General features: G+C 46.9%; 1 protein-coding gene across 4 annotated transcripts in view; it reads left to right on the top strand.

Annotated features, from left to right (window-relative positions):
• Window positions 1-826: 826 nt before the first annotated feature.
• The window catches only part of ACER1 (alkaline ceramidase 1), a 30433-nt gene continuing 13261 nt past the window's right edge, over window positions 827-17998 (top strand). The window contains exons 1-2 of one of the 4 annotated variants that reach the window (XM_088673004.1): window positions 827-1039; window positions 12587-12690. In XM_088673004.1, the coding sequence (XP_088529130.1) occupies window positions 12598-12690 (93 nt within the window). In that variant the 5' untranslated portion in view covers window positions 827-1039; window positions 12587-12597. Of the gene's footprint in view, window positions 1040-8929; window positions 8950-12586; window positions 12691-12746; window positions 14192-17998 lie in introns of those variants that run through there. The other 3 variants (XM_035120319.3, XM_035120320.2, XM_088673002.1) reach the window with 3 other exon arrangements.

Below are 17998 nucleotides of genomic sequence, written 5' to 3'. Positions count from 1 at the left end.
CAATGGCAGTTACGAATATCTGGCAACTTCACTGCCAGAGTTTTATTTCTTAAGGTCATGGCGTGTCTTGTATACTGCTCCTGGGCCTTTTTTTTTTTTTTGGTATTCCCTCTCACCCCCACCCCCATTGTTTTCATATTGAATTGTTTTCACTGTAATAATTTGCACAAAGCAGTACAAAATCATAGAAGGGTTGGATGTTGGATGGGACCATAAGAGTCATCTAGCTCTTTCTCAACCCCCCTGCCATGCAGGAAACGTTTGCCCAATGTGGGACTCGCACCCACAACCCTGAGATTTAGAGTCCCACGCTCTACCAAAACATCGACCAAAGTAAAGTCCAAAGTGCTCCCGTGAAAGCCAGACAGCAAAAAACCGGCAGAACTTCTGCGCTCGGGGGGCGGCAGGCGAAAGGCAGCGGCCGAGACCGCAGAGGAAAGTGGGGGTGGGTGGGGAGGAGGCAGGGAATCTCTGGAGGAAAATGCTTGTTTGGGCCCTGCAGGGGCAGCATGGCATGTGGCCAGCCTTGCCCATTTCTACCGCTGGCCCTGCGAGCCCCTTGTGCCTTTGGGGCAACTGAGCCAATAGGCAAGGAGAGGTGTTGAGACGGAAGCACACACACAGGTGCGCAAAGCGAGGGAGCAAAGGCTCGATGGGAGGCGATAAGAAGCTTGGCATATGTCGAAATGTGTTTGTGTGTGTGTGTGAGAGAGAGCTTCAGGGCTCTGCCGCGGTGCCTTTGCCATCCTGCCCCTCCCCTGCCCTCAAAGCTGTGCCTGGCTATGCAGATTTATTTAAATCCCCTGCAGCCCTGTGATTCGCAGAGGTTATAGAAGCCGGGTGGGGACTTCTCCCTGAGCCAGAGTCATCCCTCGGCTTGCTGCTCTTGTCAGCTTCCACCCTGACTTCCCCTGGCTGGTTCTTCCCTAGCGAAGAGCAGGTGGCAAGGCAGGTTGCAGCGGCAAGAGATACCCCAGGAACGCCTTCAAGAGCTCTTTTGACACCTGGAGTTTCGGCGGAGGGAGCGGAGACGCACCAGGTAAGCAGAAGGGCTCGTCTTCAATCCAGGAATTCCAGATCTATAAAAGCGGGTAACCTGAAAGCCTTGTTTTGTCTGAAATCCTGCAAGGCCCCCCCGGGGTCCTCTCTACCGCTTCAGCTCTCTGCATAAACTCTGTGTCGTTCTGCACATGCTCAGGGGAAAGCAGTGTGTGATTGCTTTGCGGAAAGATGCTCCTTCCTCGATGTGCATGGAGAGTGTTCGGCAGGTGATGGATTGGCAGATGAATGCTGGTTTTACGTAGCAAGGGTTGGATTTGAAAGGTGCACGTTCTTTTCAAACACTCCCCGTTCTAGAAGTTGCAAGGCTCTTGGGCTGCGCTTGCCTTGCTCAGAGTAGACCCACTGGAATGAGAGGAATTAACTCAAAAGTCCGTTGCTCTCAGTGGGTCAGCTCCAAGGTCGGGCTTCATCAAATGCGACTTATTCTCACTTCTGCGGCTGTTCCTTGTATCTTCGCAAAGTTCAAGAGGGCAGGTCTCTGCCCCGAAAGGCTTACAATCTAAAGCGCAGCGCTTCGGGAAGCTGGAATTTAAGAGGATGGAGGCGTGGAACTGCCTGATTGCAATTTGAAACTTTTCAAAGAGTTGGAAGCCGACTCGAGTTCAGGCAAGAGTTTCAAACGTTAAATGAGCAATTTGCTTAAAAACAAAACAAAAAAACTACCGTAACCTCTGTATGCTGTTAAGAGTCACATTCCCATACCACCTGCTATTGAGGTGGCAGAGAAATTTGATTGGGTTTTCATTTAAAGATGAACCTATCAAATTTTACTGTCCGAAATATTTCACAAACTGAAACACAGGCATCCTTTGAAATCTGCACTTCTCTGAATTTTGCAACGCAATTCCTCCTCCGAGTAACCTGTTGAAAAATTGCACAAACCGGGGCAAACTGTACGTAAAAATGCATAGACCCATAGAGTTGGGAGAGACCATGAGGGTCCTCTGTCCAACCCCCGCATATTAGTAAAAATAACACTCAAAAACGGTCATTGTATTAGGAGAAATTGCTTTGCAAAAATAGAAATGTCAGCTAAAATTGCAAGCGAACATAGGTATTCTAGTTACAGGTAGGTAGCCGTGTTGGTCTGAGTTGAAGCAAAATAAAAAAATTCCTTCAGTAGCACCTTAAAGACCAACTAAGTTTTTATTTTGGTATGAGCTTTCGTGCGCATGCACACTTCTTCAGATACACTTGAAACAGAAGAGTCAGACCCTTATGTATATACAGAGGGTGGGGGGGTGGGAATGGGTGATGGGCTGGTGGGCTGATGGGAGTGGTAAATATGTAGGTGGCTGTTAACGACTGCTGATGACTGCAATTGGTCCTGGGGGGAAAAAGCAAGGGCTGAGGCGCTAAAGAAAGCTTGATCATGCATAATGAGATAAGACTCCAATGTCTTTGTTCATCCCAGGTGGCTGCATGGTTTTAATTAAATAGTCCTGAGATGGTATGTTGGATGTTCAACAACATACCATCTCAGGACTATTTAATTGCAACATACCATCTCAGGGATATTTAATTGCTCATCTTCTAACATTGTGTATGCCATCAAATGCCAACAGTGCCCTTCAGCTCTCTATATTGGACAAACAGGCCAAACCCTACGCCAAAGGATATATGGACATAAATCTGACATCAGGAACCACAAGACAGAGAAACCAGTAGGAGAACACTTCAATCTCCCAGGACATTCTATACAAGATCTCAAAGCAGCTGTTTAATTACAGAAACATTTCAGGAACAGACTGGAAAGAGAAGTTGCTGAATTGGAACTCATTACCAAGCTTAAAACCATGGAGCCACCTGGGATGAACAAAGACATTGGATTCTTATCTCATTATGCATGATCAAGCTTTCTTTAGCGCCTCAGCCCTTTCTTTTTTCCCCCAGGACCAATTGCAGTCATCAGCAGTCGTTAACAGCCATCTATAGGTTTACCACTCCCATCAGCCCATCAGTCCATCACCCATTCCCACCCACCCTCTGTATATATATATAAGGGTCTGACTCTTCTGTTTCAAGTGTATCTGAAGAAGTGTGCATGCACACGAAAGCTCATACCAAAATAAAAACTTAGTTGGTCTTTAAGGTGCTACTGAAGGAATTTTTTATAGGTATTCTAGGACAGGCATCCCCAAACTTTGGCCCTCCAGATGTTTTGGACTACAACTCCCATCATCCCTGACCATTGGTCCTCTTATTTAGGGATTATGGGAGTTGTAGGCCAAATGCCTGCTGCACCTGACCTGGCAGTAAGCGTCATTACACAACAGATGAAACATGCACAGGCAGTTTCTCAATCTACAGACAGTTTCTTCTTCCTTTATGCTTCTGTTGTTGTTGTTTAGTCGTTTAGTCGTGTCCGACTCTTCGTGACCCCATGGACCAGAGCACGCCAGGCACTCCTGTCTTCCACTGCCTCCCGCAGCTTGGTCAGACTCATGCTGGTGGCTTCGAGAACACTGTCCAACCATCTCATCCTCTGTCTTTCCCTTCTCCTAGTGCCCTTAATCTTTCCCAGCACCAGGGTCGTTTCCAGGGAGTCTTCTCTTCTCATGAGGTGGCCAAAGTATTGGAGCCTCGGCTTCAGGACCTGTCCTTCCAGTGAACACTCAGGGCTGATTTCCTTCAGAATGGATAGGTTTGATCTTCTTGCAGTCCATGGGACTCTCAAGAGTCTCCTCCAGCACCATAATTCAAAAGCATCCATTCTTCGGCGATCAGCCTTCTTTATGGTCCAGCTCTCACTTCCATACATCACTACTGGGAAAACCATAGCTTTAACTATACGGACCTTTGTCAGCAAGGTGATGTCTCTGCTTTTTAAGATGCTGTCTAGGTTTGTCATCGCTTTTCTCCCAAGAAGCAGGCGTCTTTTAATTTCGTGACTGCTGTCACCATCTGCAGTGATCAAGGAGCCCAAGAAAGTAAAATCTCTCACTGCCTCCATTTCTTCCCCTTCTATTTGCCAGGAGGTGATGGGACCAGTGGCCATGATCTTGGTTTTTTTTGATGTTGAGCTTCAGACCATATTTTGCGCTCTCCTCTTTCACCCTCATTAAAAGGTTCTTTAATTCCTCCTCACTTTCTGCCATCAAGGCTGTGTCATCTGCATATCTGAGGTTGTTCATATTTCTTCCGGCAATCTTAATTCCGGCTTGGGATTCATCTAGTTCAGCCTTTCGCATGATGAATTCTGCATATAAGTTAAATAAGCAGGGAGACAATATACAACCTTGTCGTACTCCTTTCCCAATTTTGAACCAATCAGTTGTTCCATATCCAGTTCTAACTGTAGCTTCTTGTCCCACATAGAGATTTCTCAGGAGACAGATGAGGTGATCAGGCACTCCCATTTCTTTAAGAACTTGCCATAGTTTGCTGTGGTCGACACAGTCAAAGGGGGAAAACCATAGCTTTAACTATATGGACCTTTGTCGGCAAGGTGATGTCTCTGCTTTTTTAAGATGCTGTCTTTTATGATTCTACTGACCCCTTAATTTTATTCAGTGCTCCCCATTTGCACCCGTGGGTTCTCCCGCCCCCCCCAGGTGCCCACTTTGGGAAACACTATTTCAAAGAAGAAGAAGAAGAAGAAGAAGAAGAAGACGAAGAAGAAGAAGAAGAAGAAGAAGAAGAAGAAGAAGAAGAAGAAGAAGAAGAAGAAGAAGAAGAAGAAGAAGAAGAAGAAGAAGAAGAGGGTTTGTTCCAGGCTGAATGCCCCTGCAGGTGCAATGCTCAGACTCTCAGCTCAGATTTTGTCAAAGGCTTATATGTCTGGTTAGCATAAGCCAACTCCATTTGCCAGCAGTTTCTCCTACATTTTGTCTTTCTGAAGTCTTCCCTCACCCTCCAATACACTGGGCAATTTTCTTTTAAAAATTTTTTTTTATTATTTATTTGGTTTTTCAAATTAAAATTTTACAATCACAAACATACAACACACAACATAAAAACAAGATTCCAAAGAAACTCCCCTCCTCCCCTATTATTAATCCTTTCCTCCTGCATCTTTTATAATAATCCAAATCTTTTCCCTCTCTGTTACATCCAAAATAAAGGGACGCAGATGGTGCTGTGGGTTAAACCACAGAGCCTAGGGCTTGCTGATCAGAAGGTTGGCGGTTTGAACCCCTGCGACGGGGTGAGCTCCCGTTGCTCATTCCCAGCTCCTGCCAACCTAGCAGTTTGAAAGCACATAAAAGTGCAAGTAGATAAATAGGTACCGCTCTGGCCGGAAGGTAAACAGCGTTTCCGTGCGCTGCTCTGGTTCGCCAGAAGCGGCTTTGTCATGCTGGCCACATGACCTGGAAGCTATACGCCGGCTACCTTGGCCAATAATGCGAGATGAGCACCGCAACCCCAGAGTCGGTCACGACTGGACCTAATGGTCAGGGGTCCCTTTACCTTTACATCCAAAATTCACCATTAAACTACAAGTGTTATCCCAAATCCTACCAACAATTTTAACTGCTTACAATGGTTTTCAAGCTAAGTTATCCATTTCCCCATTAAAATTTTGGCCTTCCTTCTTTCTGATTCTTCCAGTCATTTTTGCCATTTTGGCATAAATCCATCAGCTTCATCTGCCATTCTTCTCTGGTCAGGACTTTGTCCTCTTTCTATCTCTGGGCCAATAACATCTGCGCAGCCATGGTCGCATACCATAAATAGATTTTTTCTGCTCCGTTTGGATTTCGGCACCTAATTTTCTTTATTACACTTTCAGCAAAGCTATCAATCTTCCGCAACTCATCTGAGATGCGAAGAACAATACCTTGCATCGTCACCTTGAGGTCAGGGATGGTGAACTTGTTGCAGGGAAGGTGGTAAATATAATTATAATTTTAATATTTATAGCCCACCCACATGGCTGGCTTGGGCAGTGCATTATAATTATATACAGTGGGCCTTCTCGGTGGTGGCACCCGCCCTGTGGAACGCCCTCCCATCAGATGACAAAGAAATAAACAACTACCTGACGTTTAGAAGACATCTGAAGGCAGCCCTGTTTAGGGAAGTTCTTAATGTTTTAATGTATTTTTAATCTTTTGTTGGAAGCCGCCCAGAGTGGCTGGGGAAACCCAGCAAGATGGGCGGGGGTATAAATTAATTATTATTATTATTATTATTATTATACCACCTTTCATCACATTATCTCAGGGCCATTCAGAAGGTAAAACCACAAATATATAGTTAAAACAAAAACAAAAAGTGTGGCCTCCTGTAGTGTCCCAGGCCAGTCGGTTTAACTCATTTCCAGGTGACCAGAATTCTGACATGGTACTAGCAGTTCCCTTTACTCTAAAACACGGGTGCATCCCCCCCGTTTTCATCGGAAAAATGCCGGAGGGTATGCAGTATGAAATCGCGAGCAGGGTTTGAGATATGAGCAGCGGAGCAAAAACAATAAGATGGAGTTAGCGACGAGTAGAATGCAGCAATAAAGGATAAGAATAAAACCTTCAGGGTGGGAAGTAAGAAAGAATCATGGAAGCACAGAATCGTAGAGTTGGAAGGTACCCCAGTGGTCAACTAGTCCAACCCTCTGCAATACAGGAATCTCAACTCAAACATCCATGACAGATGGCCGCCCGACCTCTGCTTAGAAACCTCCAAGGAGTCCGCAAATGTGTGAACGAAATACTGTAGGTCAGGGGTGGCCAACTCCCAAGAGATTGCAATCTACTCAGTGTAAAAAACTGGCAGTGATCTACCCCCTTTTTTGGGGTTCGGGTCAAAGTTGTTGAGTTTCTTCAGGGAGGAGGTAAAATGTTGAGCTTTTTTTTAGGGGAGCCACAGTTGTTCAGCTTTTGGGGGGGGGAGCCAATGATCTACCGGTGATCTACTGCAGACGTCCAGTGATCTACCGGTAGATCACGATCTATCTGTTGGATATGCCTGCTGTAGGTGTTGTCCATTTGTTAAAACCTTTGAAAAATCAAATGAACAATAAGATTCTTTTAAAAAAGAATTGTAGAGTTGGGAGGGATTGCAAAGTCCGACCCCTTTGCAATACAGGAATATTTTCACCCCACGCGGGGCTCGAACCCACGAGCCTGAGATGAAGCATGCTCTATCGACCGAGCTATCCCACTTGGGAGGTTGCAACGCCCACTGGCCCGCAGGTTCAGCAGAGGCTCAGGTACGGGCTGGGGCACAAGGCGTTGTTCCGGCACTTGAAATGCCCCCCCCAGGGGGTTTTCCTTTTGAAGAGCAGAGTCCTATATGGATTTGGTGTCCCGAGGACCAGAATGGGGCAAGCCGGTGGACATTTCCTTGAGTCGGCAGGGTTCTCTGAAATTATACATTTCAAGGGTTGAAAACATGCTTCAGACGCCGTCGTTTTCAACCTTACAACAGCCTGGGAAACAGACCATGCCGTGTGGTCCCCTGCCATGGCAGCTGGAAGGGAAACAGGACAATTGGAGGTTGCGAAAATAGATGCTCAGCCCTCAGCTAAGGCATGACTGCAATCTCTCCTGGGTTGATGTTATCTGTGGGAATGTTTGGGATGTGGGTTAGGATATATTATTAGATAGATCCTATCCAAGCTTGTGTTAGCAAGCTTCCAATATCAGCAGAGTGACATTCCCCTTTAGTGCGCAGCAAAGCGTGAGCGTTAGGTTTGTTAGAACCTCTGCAACAAATATACTTCAATAATATACTTCCTGGCAAATCCCCTTTGTCCCTCTTACTCACATGACATCCTGAGTTAACAGCATAATCTCAGAAAGGCAGGCTTACGTAGAAAAGTTACAAATATGTACATCTGGAGACTACTTAGTAAAGTGAGGCTCCATCTGGTCTCTCTCTTGGCAGCAGGCCAAGAGGGAGAACCATCCTAACTGGAGATTCTCCTGGAGATGTGTTCCCGTTGAAGGAGAAAACGCTAAGAGAGAGAATGGCTGCTGGCTAGGGGATTTTGTCTGCCAGCTAATCCATCTCATCTGCATATCTGGAGGAACAGGAACTGAACTTAGTCAGGTGTCCCTCCAGGTGAGTTCCTCTCATAGCTGCCAAGTTCTCCCTTTTTAAAAGGGAAATTCCCTTATGCTGAATAGGCTTCCTCGCGAGAAAAGGGTAGACTTGGCAGCTATGGTTCCTCTTAGTGGACACTCTAGGAACTGTTGTGACTTGTCTGCCCCAGTGTTCCATCCCACATTATCAGTCTCAGATCAGTCAATTTCAATTTCTGATTCCCCCCATCTTAAATTCCACATTTCCACATCAATTTGACATTTTATTTTCCCTCGTGAAAATTCACCAGCACAATTTTCTCCAAATCTTTGCAATTTTGCTCTGTATGAACATTTTCACAAAGCATTAACGCAATGGATCTACCAGTACTATGTTGTTTTCACTAATTTCCACACATGCTTTCACCCCAGAATATGCATTTTTAGACGCATCCCTTGGCCTGGATCATTGCACGGCAAAATTCGGAGAAGGGCAGATTTCAAAAGAGGGCTGTGCTCGGGTTTGTGTATCATTCTGCAGAGCGCAGGCTAGGGGCAGTTGCCTTTAAATGCGGAGGGAATCAAATTCCTTCCCCATCAAGCAGGGCAGGTACGAACTCTGCCCTGCTCTCCTAAGCACCTTGCAATTGGCCTAATGAAACCGACTGCTTGGCAATAAAATGTGAATTGCCACCAATTTGATTCGCTAGCTCTACAAAACTTGTTTACAGCCACCCCTGCCCACTGCCTTCATTCTTGTTGAGAGGGAGGCAATAGGCATGGGAAAATCTCTTATCTCAATGCAGAGAGAGAGAGAGAGAGAGAGAGAGAGAGAGAGAGAGAGAGAGAGAGAGAGAGAGATCTCCTTGCATAATTCCAGGAATATGTAATCTGAAACAACAGCTTGTCTTCGTCGATTCCAGGGGTAAGGAAACTCCAGACTACCAGCCTGGCCTGCAAACCTTTTTCCCAAACCATGCTCACCCACCAGGGGTGCCAGCTTGGCCCCGCGACTGTGGGTGCCAGAGGCCATGGGTGCCATGCAGCGTGCATGGTCCTGGTACCGAAATTTGTGGGTGCCCGGCCCCTTCATGGGAATTTTGTGGGTGCTTCGGCCCCCAGCGCCCCAGGGAGTTGGGCACCTATGCTACACACCCTGCTCATCACGGCATACGCAATGCCAGGCGTACAAATTGATGGGTACAAATTGGGGTAGGGCCATAGCTCAGCGGGAGAGCCCTTTCCTTGCAAGCGGAAGGTGGAAGAGACTTCTCTCCGAAATCCCAGAGAGCCTCTGTCAGTCAGTGTAGACAGTTCTGAATTAGGTGGACCAAAGGTTCAGACTCTGCACAAGACAGCTTGGTCTCGCTCCAGCTTGGTCTCGCCTCCAGCTTGGTCTCGCTCGGGAGGTGGCGGGCTCACCTTTGTTAGGTGAGGTTAGGTGGCCATCCGCCGGGAATGCTTCAGCTGAGATTCCTGTGTTGCAGGGGGTTGGACTAGAGGACCTTTGAGTTCCCCCTTCCAACTCTACCTTCTATGATTCTACATTCCTACAGATAAAGATTCGAAGGGACAGCCAGGAGCTCACTTTGAGCACCTGGTCATTCCTTTGCTTGGACCGAGGCGCCGTTCCCACTGGTTCAATCATCTCTTGCTTCTTCTCTGCTTGATCCGAGACACGCCAGGCCCATGGGACACACCCTCTAACACAGATTCCCCTCCTCGTCCTGCTGCCACTTCCGTCCGTCAAATTTCTCTGTCCCTATGAGCACCTGCATGGCTCTGGGAGGGGATGTTTCTGCATCCGTGTATTAAAAGATCTGTGCTGGATACCAGTCTATAGCTAAGCTAAGTTCAAGGCATTACTGTTCAAGCCTTAAGCAGCCTGGGACCTGCTTTGCCCCTCATAAACCGGCCAGACCACTGCACTCCTCTTCTGACCATCTCATGGTTATCTCATGGGCTTCATTTAGTTGTGACACAAGCTAAAGGCTTTCAGGGAGCGGCAATAGAAGCAGGGCTGGATTGAGGTTTGATGAGGTCCTAAGCTACTGAAGGTAATGGGACTCTTTATATGTCCAGCTGTCCTTTGTCCACAACAAATTGTCACTGTTTTTTGTGTCGAATATATGCTAGATGGTAATTGATGGACCTATGGGACGCGGGTGGCGCTGTGGGTTAAACCACAGAGCCTTGGGTTTGCTGATCAGAAGGTCAGCGGTTCGAATCTACGCAACGGGGTGAGCTCCCGTTGCTTGGTCCCTGCTCCTGCCAACCTAGCAGTTCGAAAGCACATCAAAGTGCAAGTAGATAAATAGGTACCACTCCGGCGGGAAGGTAAACGGCGTTTCCGTGCGCTGCTCTGGTTCGCCAGAAGCGGCTTAGTCATGCTGGCCACATGACCCAGAAGCTGTACACCGGCTCCCTCGGCCAGCAAAGTGAGATGAGCGCCGCAACCCTAGAGTCGTCTGTGACTGGACCTAATGATCAGGGGTCCATTTACCTAATTGATGGGCCTAAGAGGTATCTCAAGCCATTTGCCCATGTTGCCATGCAAGCAGTCCATGCAGAATGTAGGCACCCTATATATAGAAAGGAGCAAACCAGTGATATTTTAGGGAGCAGGCTAGCAGGCGGGGCCCATGACTTACATCCTAGGAGCCTACACAACACAAAACACTGTTGCTGTATGCAGGTTCTGTTTTTTGTCTTCTATTTTGAAACGTACATCCAGTTTTTCCCCTTTACATTTTTTGTGGGCCCCCAAGAGGGTGGGGCCCTAAGCTATAGCTTCTTTAGCTTATACATAAATCCGGCACTGAATAAAAGTTTGGAGGAACCCGCTTCCACCTGAAACAGGCACCCCCACGGTCCTGATATTTCATTGCCTGCTCAGAACCTGGGGGGTGGGGCGGACTATATTTCGAAGGGGGGGGGATGAACGAATTCCTATGCCCCACAAATAACCCAGAGATGCATTTCAAATAAAAGGACACATTCTACTCATGTATAAAACACGCTGATTCCCGGACCGTCCGCGGGCTGGATTGAGAAGGCGATTGGGCCGCATCTGGCCCCCCGGGCCTTAGGTTGCCTACCCCTGGTTTAGACTTGCAGCTGTCATTCAGAGGCATAGCATTCCCTACAGAAGAGGGAGGAGAACACAGCCATTGTAGCTCGTAGCCAGATGTTAGAGTTAGACATAACTTTTTGGCAGATTCCCCCCCGCCCTTTAAATAATCTCAATTGAGTTTTTAAAATTTACAAAAAAAGGGAGAATAAATTAATCCTTACACCCACACAAAAAGAAAATACCTAAAAGAAAAATATAAAAGGGGGGGGAGAGAGATTTGTCCAATACACAAAATTATTTGAGGAGTACAAACCATAATTTGAATATTCTATACACAAAATTACCTTGGTATTCCTTCTTTTCTTTCCTCCCCTTACAGTCACATTCTTTCTGTTCCACTAAACTGGTTTGAGTCCCTTATATGTTTATTGACTTCCCTCTCTTTGCAGCTTCAACACTTCTCTTACATTTACGTAATCTGTAAAGGTAAAGGGACCCCTGACCGTTAGGTCCAGTCGTGGGCGACACTGGGGTTGTGGTGCTCATCTCGCTTTACTGGCCGAGGGAGCCGGCGTACAGCTTCTGGGTCATGTGGCCAGCATGACAAAGCCGTTTCTGGCGAACCAGAGCAGCACACGGAAACGGCGTTTACCTTCCTGCCGCAGTGGTACCTATTTATCTACTTGCACTTTGACGTGCTTTCGAACTGCTAGGTGGGTAGGAGCTGGGACTGAACCACAGGAACTCACCCCGTCACAGGGATTCGAACCGCCGACCTTCTGATCAGCAAGCCCAAGGCTCTGTGGTTTAACCCACAGTGCCACCCGCGTCCCTAAGTAATCTGTATTCAGTTATTAAAAAGAAAATTCCCTTATATCTGTGAAATTAATCTAGGCACAACCAAGTGCTGTTAATGGAAGCATATTTTGTCAGGTAATTTTTAAAGCAATCCCATACTTTTTTAACCGTGTCACCTGAGTGATTTCTTATTAATTCTGTCATTTTGGCTTGTTCGAGGTACTGGCACAACTTTAATTGCCATTCGTGTCTTGTTGGTGTTAACTTCTTTCCCCAATATTTTGCAATTAACATTCTGGGTGCTGTTGTTGCATGAAGAAACACTCTTTAATTTTCATTTGAGATGCTTATTGTTAAAAGGCCTAATAAAAAAATCTTCAGGTTTCTTTAGGAATGTATGTTTTAGCATGTTTTTTTAGTTCCTCATAAATCATGTCCCAATTTTTTTTATTTGGGGACAAGTCCACCACATGTGGAATAAGGTTCCTTCATTTTGTTTGCATCTTTTTGGCAGATTCTTGCACACCAGCTCGGAGCCGTCGCCAGGTACAAAAGTGTGTGCTGCAATATTTCAGAAGGAAGGAGATTGGGAAAAGCTGGATAGGCAGGTTCTTTTTCTCCACTGAAACCCTCTGTATGTACTAAGGTGTTGTGTTCCACCTCCCCTCTTCTTCTTCTTCTTTTTGTAAAGGTGTTGCCAGCATGCCAAGTATATTTGCCTACCAAAGTGCTGAAGTAGACTGGTGCGAAGAGAATTTTGCACAGTCAGAGTACATTGCAGAATACTACAACACGGTAAGCCTCCCTCCTGTCTGCCATCATTTATTTCATCTTATTTATTTATTTATCAATAAAGAAAATGTACTTGTTCACCAGGACCTGGCGAAAATGTGCTGACAACCTTGGCTATGGTCTAGTCCAGCGTTTCTCAACCGAGACGCTGGCTGGTGTGCCGCGACGTGTGGCGACGAGAAGGGCGATTTACATTGTCACATGCCTGGCGGCCGCCAATAAGCAACACTGACCCACCGGAAAGCAATATTTATCCTCCTCTTTCCCAAAGCTCAGTGCAAACGACTGGAGGGTGGTTTTAGAGTCTAGGGAGGCCCCCTAGGGAGGCGTGCTCCAGATCCGCCGCCGGCCCCCCTTAAGCCGCATCGAGGTTGCTCCGCCTCCCCTGCCTCCTTCGCCCGTCCTTTGCCATGGCTGCGTGGCGGACGCTGGGCTTCGCGGTCCGGAATTACTCGCAAGCAGCAGCCAAGGTAACCTTTCGCCTTTGAGCCGCCCCGCAGCTCCCCTGGAAGTGCGTGCGCCCTTGTAATCCGGGGGCAGGCAGAGCCTTGCCTGGACTGTACCACTTCGGGCCGCGGGAGAGGAGAATTGGGGGTCTGAAGGCTTCTCCCCTCCCATGGGGCGGCGGGAGGGAGATTAATTTCCTCCTTCCTATAGTCAATATAGGGCGGCACAGAGTTAAATTTTTTAACTTTTTTAATGGTGGTGTGCCTCGTGATTTTTTTCATGGAACAAGTGTGCCGTGGCCCAAAAAAGGTTGAGAAACACTGATCTAGTCAAGGAGGTCCGAATTTTCAGATGCTCCCTCACAAATGAAAAATAAATAAATCAGGGTTCCATCTGGGCATCAGAGTTGCTTTTGCGGGCTGTACGAGGAGGAACCAAGTTTGTGAAGCAGCCCTCAGAAGCACGACATGTATTCTTCCAGATAATATCTCGGTTTCATTCAGGCTTTTGACAAAGTGCCCCCATGATATTCTCGCGAGGAAGCTGGCAAAATGTGGGTTGAACGAGATAACGGTTAGGTGGATTTGTAGCTGATCGACTGACCAAACTGAACTGAAATATACTCGGAGTTGAGTGTTGATTTAATGCTCTTTTTTTCAGCTCATGGTAAACAGTGAGTGAGTGCTTTCCCCCCAAACCCCTGGCTATATATACATTATTTACACAATGGGTCCCATGTGATTGGCTGATTCAACTCCCCTCCTGGAGCCTGATTGGACTGTTCCTGCAGGCCAATCCAGTTGCTGATTCACTTCCTCCTGGAGCCGGATTGGGCGGCTCCTGCAGACCAATCAGGTTGCTGCCTTCTAGGATCCTACCTGTCTATTGTTCTAGGAATCGAAGCTCAGTAAATAACACAAACCCAAAGTGTTCGTCGTCATCCTGGGAAAAAGTGACAAGTGGGGTGCCACAGGGTTCTGTCCTGGGCCCGTTGTTGTTCAACGTCTTTATAAATGACTTGGGTGAAGAATTGAGGAGACGCTCGTCAAATTTGCAGGTGACACCAAACTGGGAGGGGTAGCTACCGTGTTTCCCCGAAAATAAGACACTGTCTTATATTTATTTTTCCTCAAGAAGACACACTATGGCTTATTTTCAGGGGATGTCTTATTTTTTTAATTACACATCCAGCCTTGCCTCTTCCTTGGCGCCCTCCAGAACTGCACCTACCGGTATCACTATGTCTTATTTTCGGGGTATGGCTTATATTGCAAATGCTTAGAAATCCTGCTACGGCTCATTTTATGGGTATGTCTTATTTTCAGGGAAACAGGGTAATGCCGCAGTAGACAGAATCAGAATTCAAAATGACCGTAACAGATTGGAGAACTGGGCGCAAGCTAACAAAATGAATTTCAATAGGGACAAATGTCAGGTTCTGCACTTAGGCAGGAAGAACCAGATGCACAAATATAGGATGGGGGACACTTGGCTTAATAGCAAGACATGTGAAAAGGATCTGGGGGGGTCTGAACATGAGTCTACAGTGTGATGCAGCAGTGAAAAAAGCAAATCTTCTTCAAACTACAAGAAAGAAGATTCCACCTAAACATTAGGAAGAGCTTCCTGACAGTAAGAGCTGTTCGGCAGTGGAATTTGCTACCAAGGAGTGTGGTGGAGTCTCCTTCTTTGGAGGTCTCTAAGCAGAGGCTTGACAGCCATATGTCAAGAATGCTTTGGTGGTGTTTCCTGCTCGGCAGGGGGTTGGACTGGATGGCCCTTGTGGTCTCTTCCAACTCTACGATTCTATGATTCTATGAATGCTATTCTAGGCTGCATCAACAGAAGTCTACCGTAGTGTCCAGATCAAAGGAAATCATAGTCCCACTATATTTTGCCTTGGTCAAACCCCACCTGGAATACTGTGTCTAGTTCAGGGCACCACAGTTTAAGAAGGATGTTGACAAGCTGGAAGGTGTGCAGAGGAGGGCGACCGAGATGATCAAGGGCCTGGAAACCAAGTCTGATGAGGAACGGTTGAAGGCATTGGGCATGTTTAGCCTGGAAAAGAGGAGGGGAGATATGATATCTCCTCTTCAAATAGCTCAAGGGCTGTCACATGGAAGTGGGAGGAGCATGCTTGTTGTCTCCTGCTCTGGAGGGGAGGACTTGACGTTACAGAGGTACCTCTGGTTAAGAACTTAATTCATTCCGGAGGTCCGTTCTTAACCTGAAACTGTTCTTAACCTGAAGCACCACTTTAGCTAATGGGGCCTCCTGCTGCCACTGTGCCGTCGGAGCACGATTTCTGTTCTCATCCTGAAGCAAAGTTCTTAACCTGAGGTACTATTTCTGGGTTAGCGGAGTTTGTAACCTGAAGCGTTTGTAACCCGAGGTACCACTGTACAAGGAAGGAGATTCCAACTAAATTGAAGGTTTAAGCCAGGCATAGGCAAACTGCGCCCCCCCCCCGATTTTGGGACTACAATTCCCATCATCCCCGACCACTGGTCCTGTTAGCTAGGGATGATGGAAATTGTAGTCCCAAACATCTGGAGGGCCGGAGTTTGCCTATGCTTGGTTTAAGCTGGAAGTTTCCTGGGCCCCGAGTCGTCGTGGCCATTTACAGCTCGAATCTGGACCAGTTGCACATTGCACCCAACCACACGCGGACCTCTTCCTGCACAGACTGAATATTCCGATTGCAAATTCCGCGCCAGGCTCTGGGAAGATCATGGGAAGTATTGCAAGAACGAGCCGTCTCAGGAACAGTTTCTTCTCTAGAGCGATTTTGGCCTTAAATGGAAAGTCTGGACTTTGAAGTCATCTTATTTTACTTGTTATTTTGTATTATATCTACTGTTTTTAATTAGGTTTTTGTAATTTTGGATTATGCGGAATGCTTTATCGGAGTGGATGTAGCAACCGAGTAATTTCGTTGTTCCCGCAAGGGGACAATGACAATAAAGATATCTTATCTTATCTTAAGGGTGCATTAGAGGTGAAGAAGCTTCCTTCTCCCTCAGTCCCGAAGCCCCAAATTCTGGCTTGATGCCAAAGAGGGAGGAGGGTGTGGTGTTGTTTCTTTCAGAACGGCTTCTCCTGGCGCGGAGAAAGTGGGGCACCCATTTAAGCAGCTGACCACCCACACACCTTCACCGGGATCCAGAAAGCAAACCGGCTCTACCGGCTCAGCTTCTCTAGCTGGCTGGCTGGCGTCTGCCCCACGGCAGGGCTTGGGGAGGCAGAAAAGGGGCAGGGTCTCCAGAAGCCCCTGACTTCACCCCCCCTTGTGTGATCTCGCCTTTAGGCTGCAGGCGCACAGCAGAGCACATCTGAAGCATCTCCACCGCACCCCCAACCCCCCACCCCAAAGCAGATAACAAGGGAACGGTCATGTGCTGACATGTTTAACCAGAGAAAAGTCACACGAAGCATTTACTAAAGATTGGGAACCAATTTGCGTGGAAAAAAGAAAATGGCACTTACGACACCGGGCTTGAGGACCAACGGTAATATTAGAATCATAGAATCATAGAGTTGGAAGAGACCACAAAGGCCATCCAGTCCAACCCCCTGCCAAGCAGGAAACACCATCAAAGCATTCCTGACAGATGGCTGTCAAGCCTCTGCTTAAAGACCTCCAAAGAAGGAGACTCCACCACACTCCTTGGCAGCAAATTCCACTGTCGAACAGCTCTTATTGTCAGGAAGTTCTTCCTAATGTTTAGGTGGACTCTTCTTTCTTGTAGTTTGAATCCATTGCTCCGTGTCCGCTTCTCTGGAGCAGCAGAAAATAATCTTTCTCCCTCCTCCATATGACATCCTTTTATATATTTGAACATGTTGCTTGAGAGAAAGTGTTTTTGCTGGGTGTTATCTTGGAGTGGGAAGTTTAAATAACATTTATATCGAGCTGATGGACAAAGAATCAGTACAAAATTTAAAAAATTCCTTCCGGCAGCACCTTAAAGACCAACTAAGTTTTTATTTTGGTATGAGCTTTCGTGTGCATGCACACTTCTTCAGATACACTGAATTAGAAGTCCCCAGACGCTTATATGTAATATAATACTTTGGCCACCTCATGAGAAGAGAAGAATCCTTGGAAAAGACCCTGATGTTGGGAAAGATTGAGGGCACTAGGAGAAGGGGACGACAGAGGACAAGATGGTTGGACAGTGTTCTCGAAGCTACGAACATGAGTTTGACCAAACTGCGGGAGGCAGTGCAAGACAGGAGTGCCTGGCGTGCTATGGTCCATGGGGTCACGAAGAGTCGGACACGACTAAACGACTAAACAACAACAGACGCTTATATGTAGAGAAAGGGTGGGGAGAATCAGTAGTTCTCTATTTTTCTTCTTTCTCTGTTTCCTCTCTTATGGGCCCCCCTGTACATTCTCTCTATCTTTCTAGCTCCCCGCTCTCTCCCTCTCTCTTTTTGTTTTGTTTTTTGTTTTGTGCTTTTATTTAGATTGTTTTTGTTTCGATTTTTTTTTAAAAAAAGATGTTTGATAATAACCTTGGTATCCCTTTCCCCCTAATTCTAATGGGATCTATTTTTGAAATGGAGCTGGGATGAGTTAAGGGTGCTGGGAACTGTAGTGTTGTGATGTGTCAACGTGGCCTAGCGGGGTTGCCAGGACCCGGCGATGCGCAGAGGGTTGGTGGGGTGGGAGGCTGAGAATCAGACGGCATACACATGCGCCTTCAACCGCGTCACCGAGGAGATCACAGCCACAGAGATAAGAAAAGGAGAGTTGTTCCATTGTCTTCTGGAGAGGTCACTTCCTGGTTTGCACGGAGAAGCCATTTTTAATGGAGCCCAGCTGTCTCTCCAGAGTGGTGCATGCTCTAGTTAT

Source organism: Zootoca vivipara, chromosome 6 (assembly GCF_965207765.1).
Source record: "Zootoca vivipara chromosome 6, rZooViv2.hap1.1, whole genome shotgun sequence".
In the NCBI taxonomy this organism is placed as follows: Eukaryota; Metazoa; Chordata; class Lepidosauria; order Squamata; family Lacertidae; genus Zootoca; species Zootoca vivipara.
The sequence above is the reverse complement of the archived record's forward strand: the minus strand, read 5'-3'. Positions and strand labels throughout refer to the sequence as shown.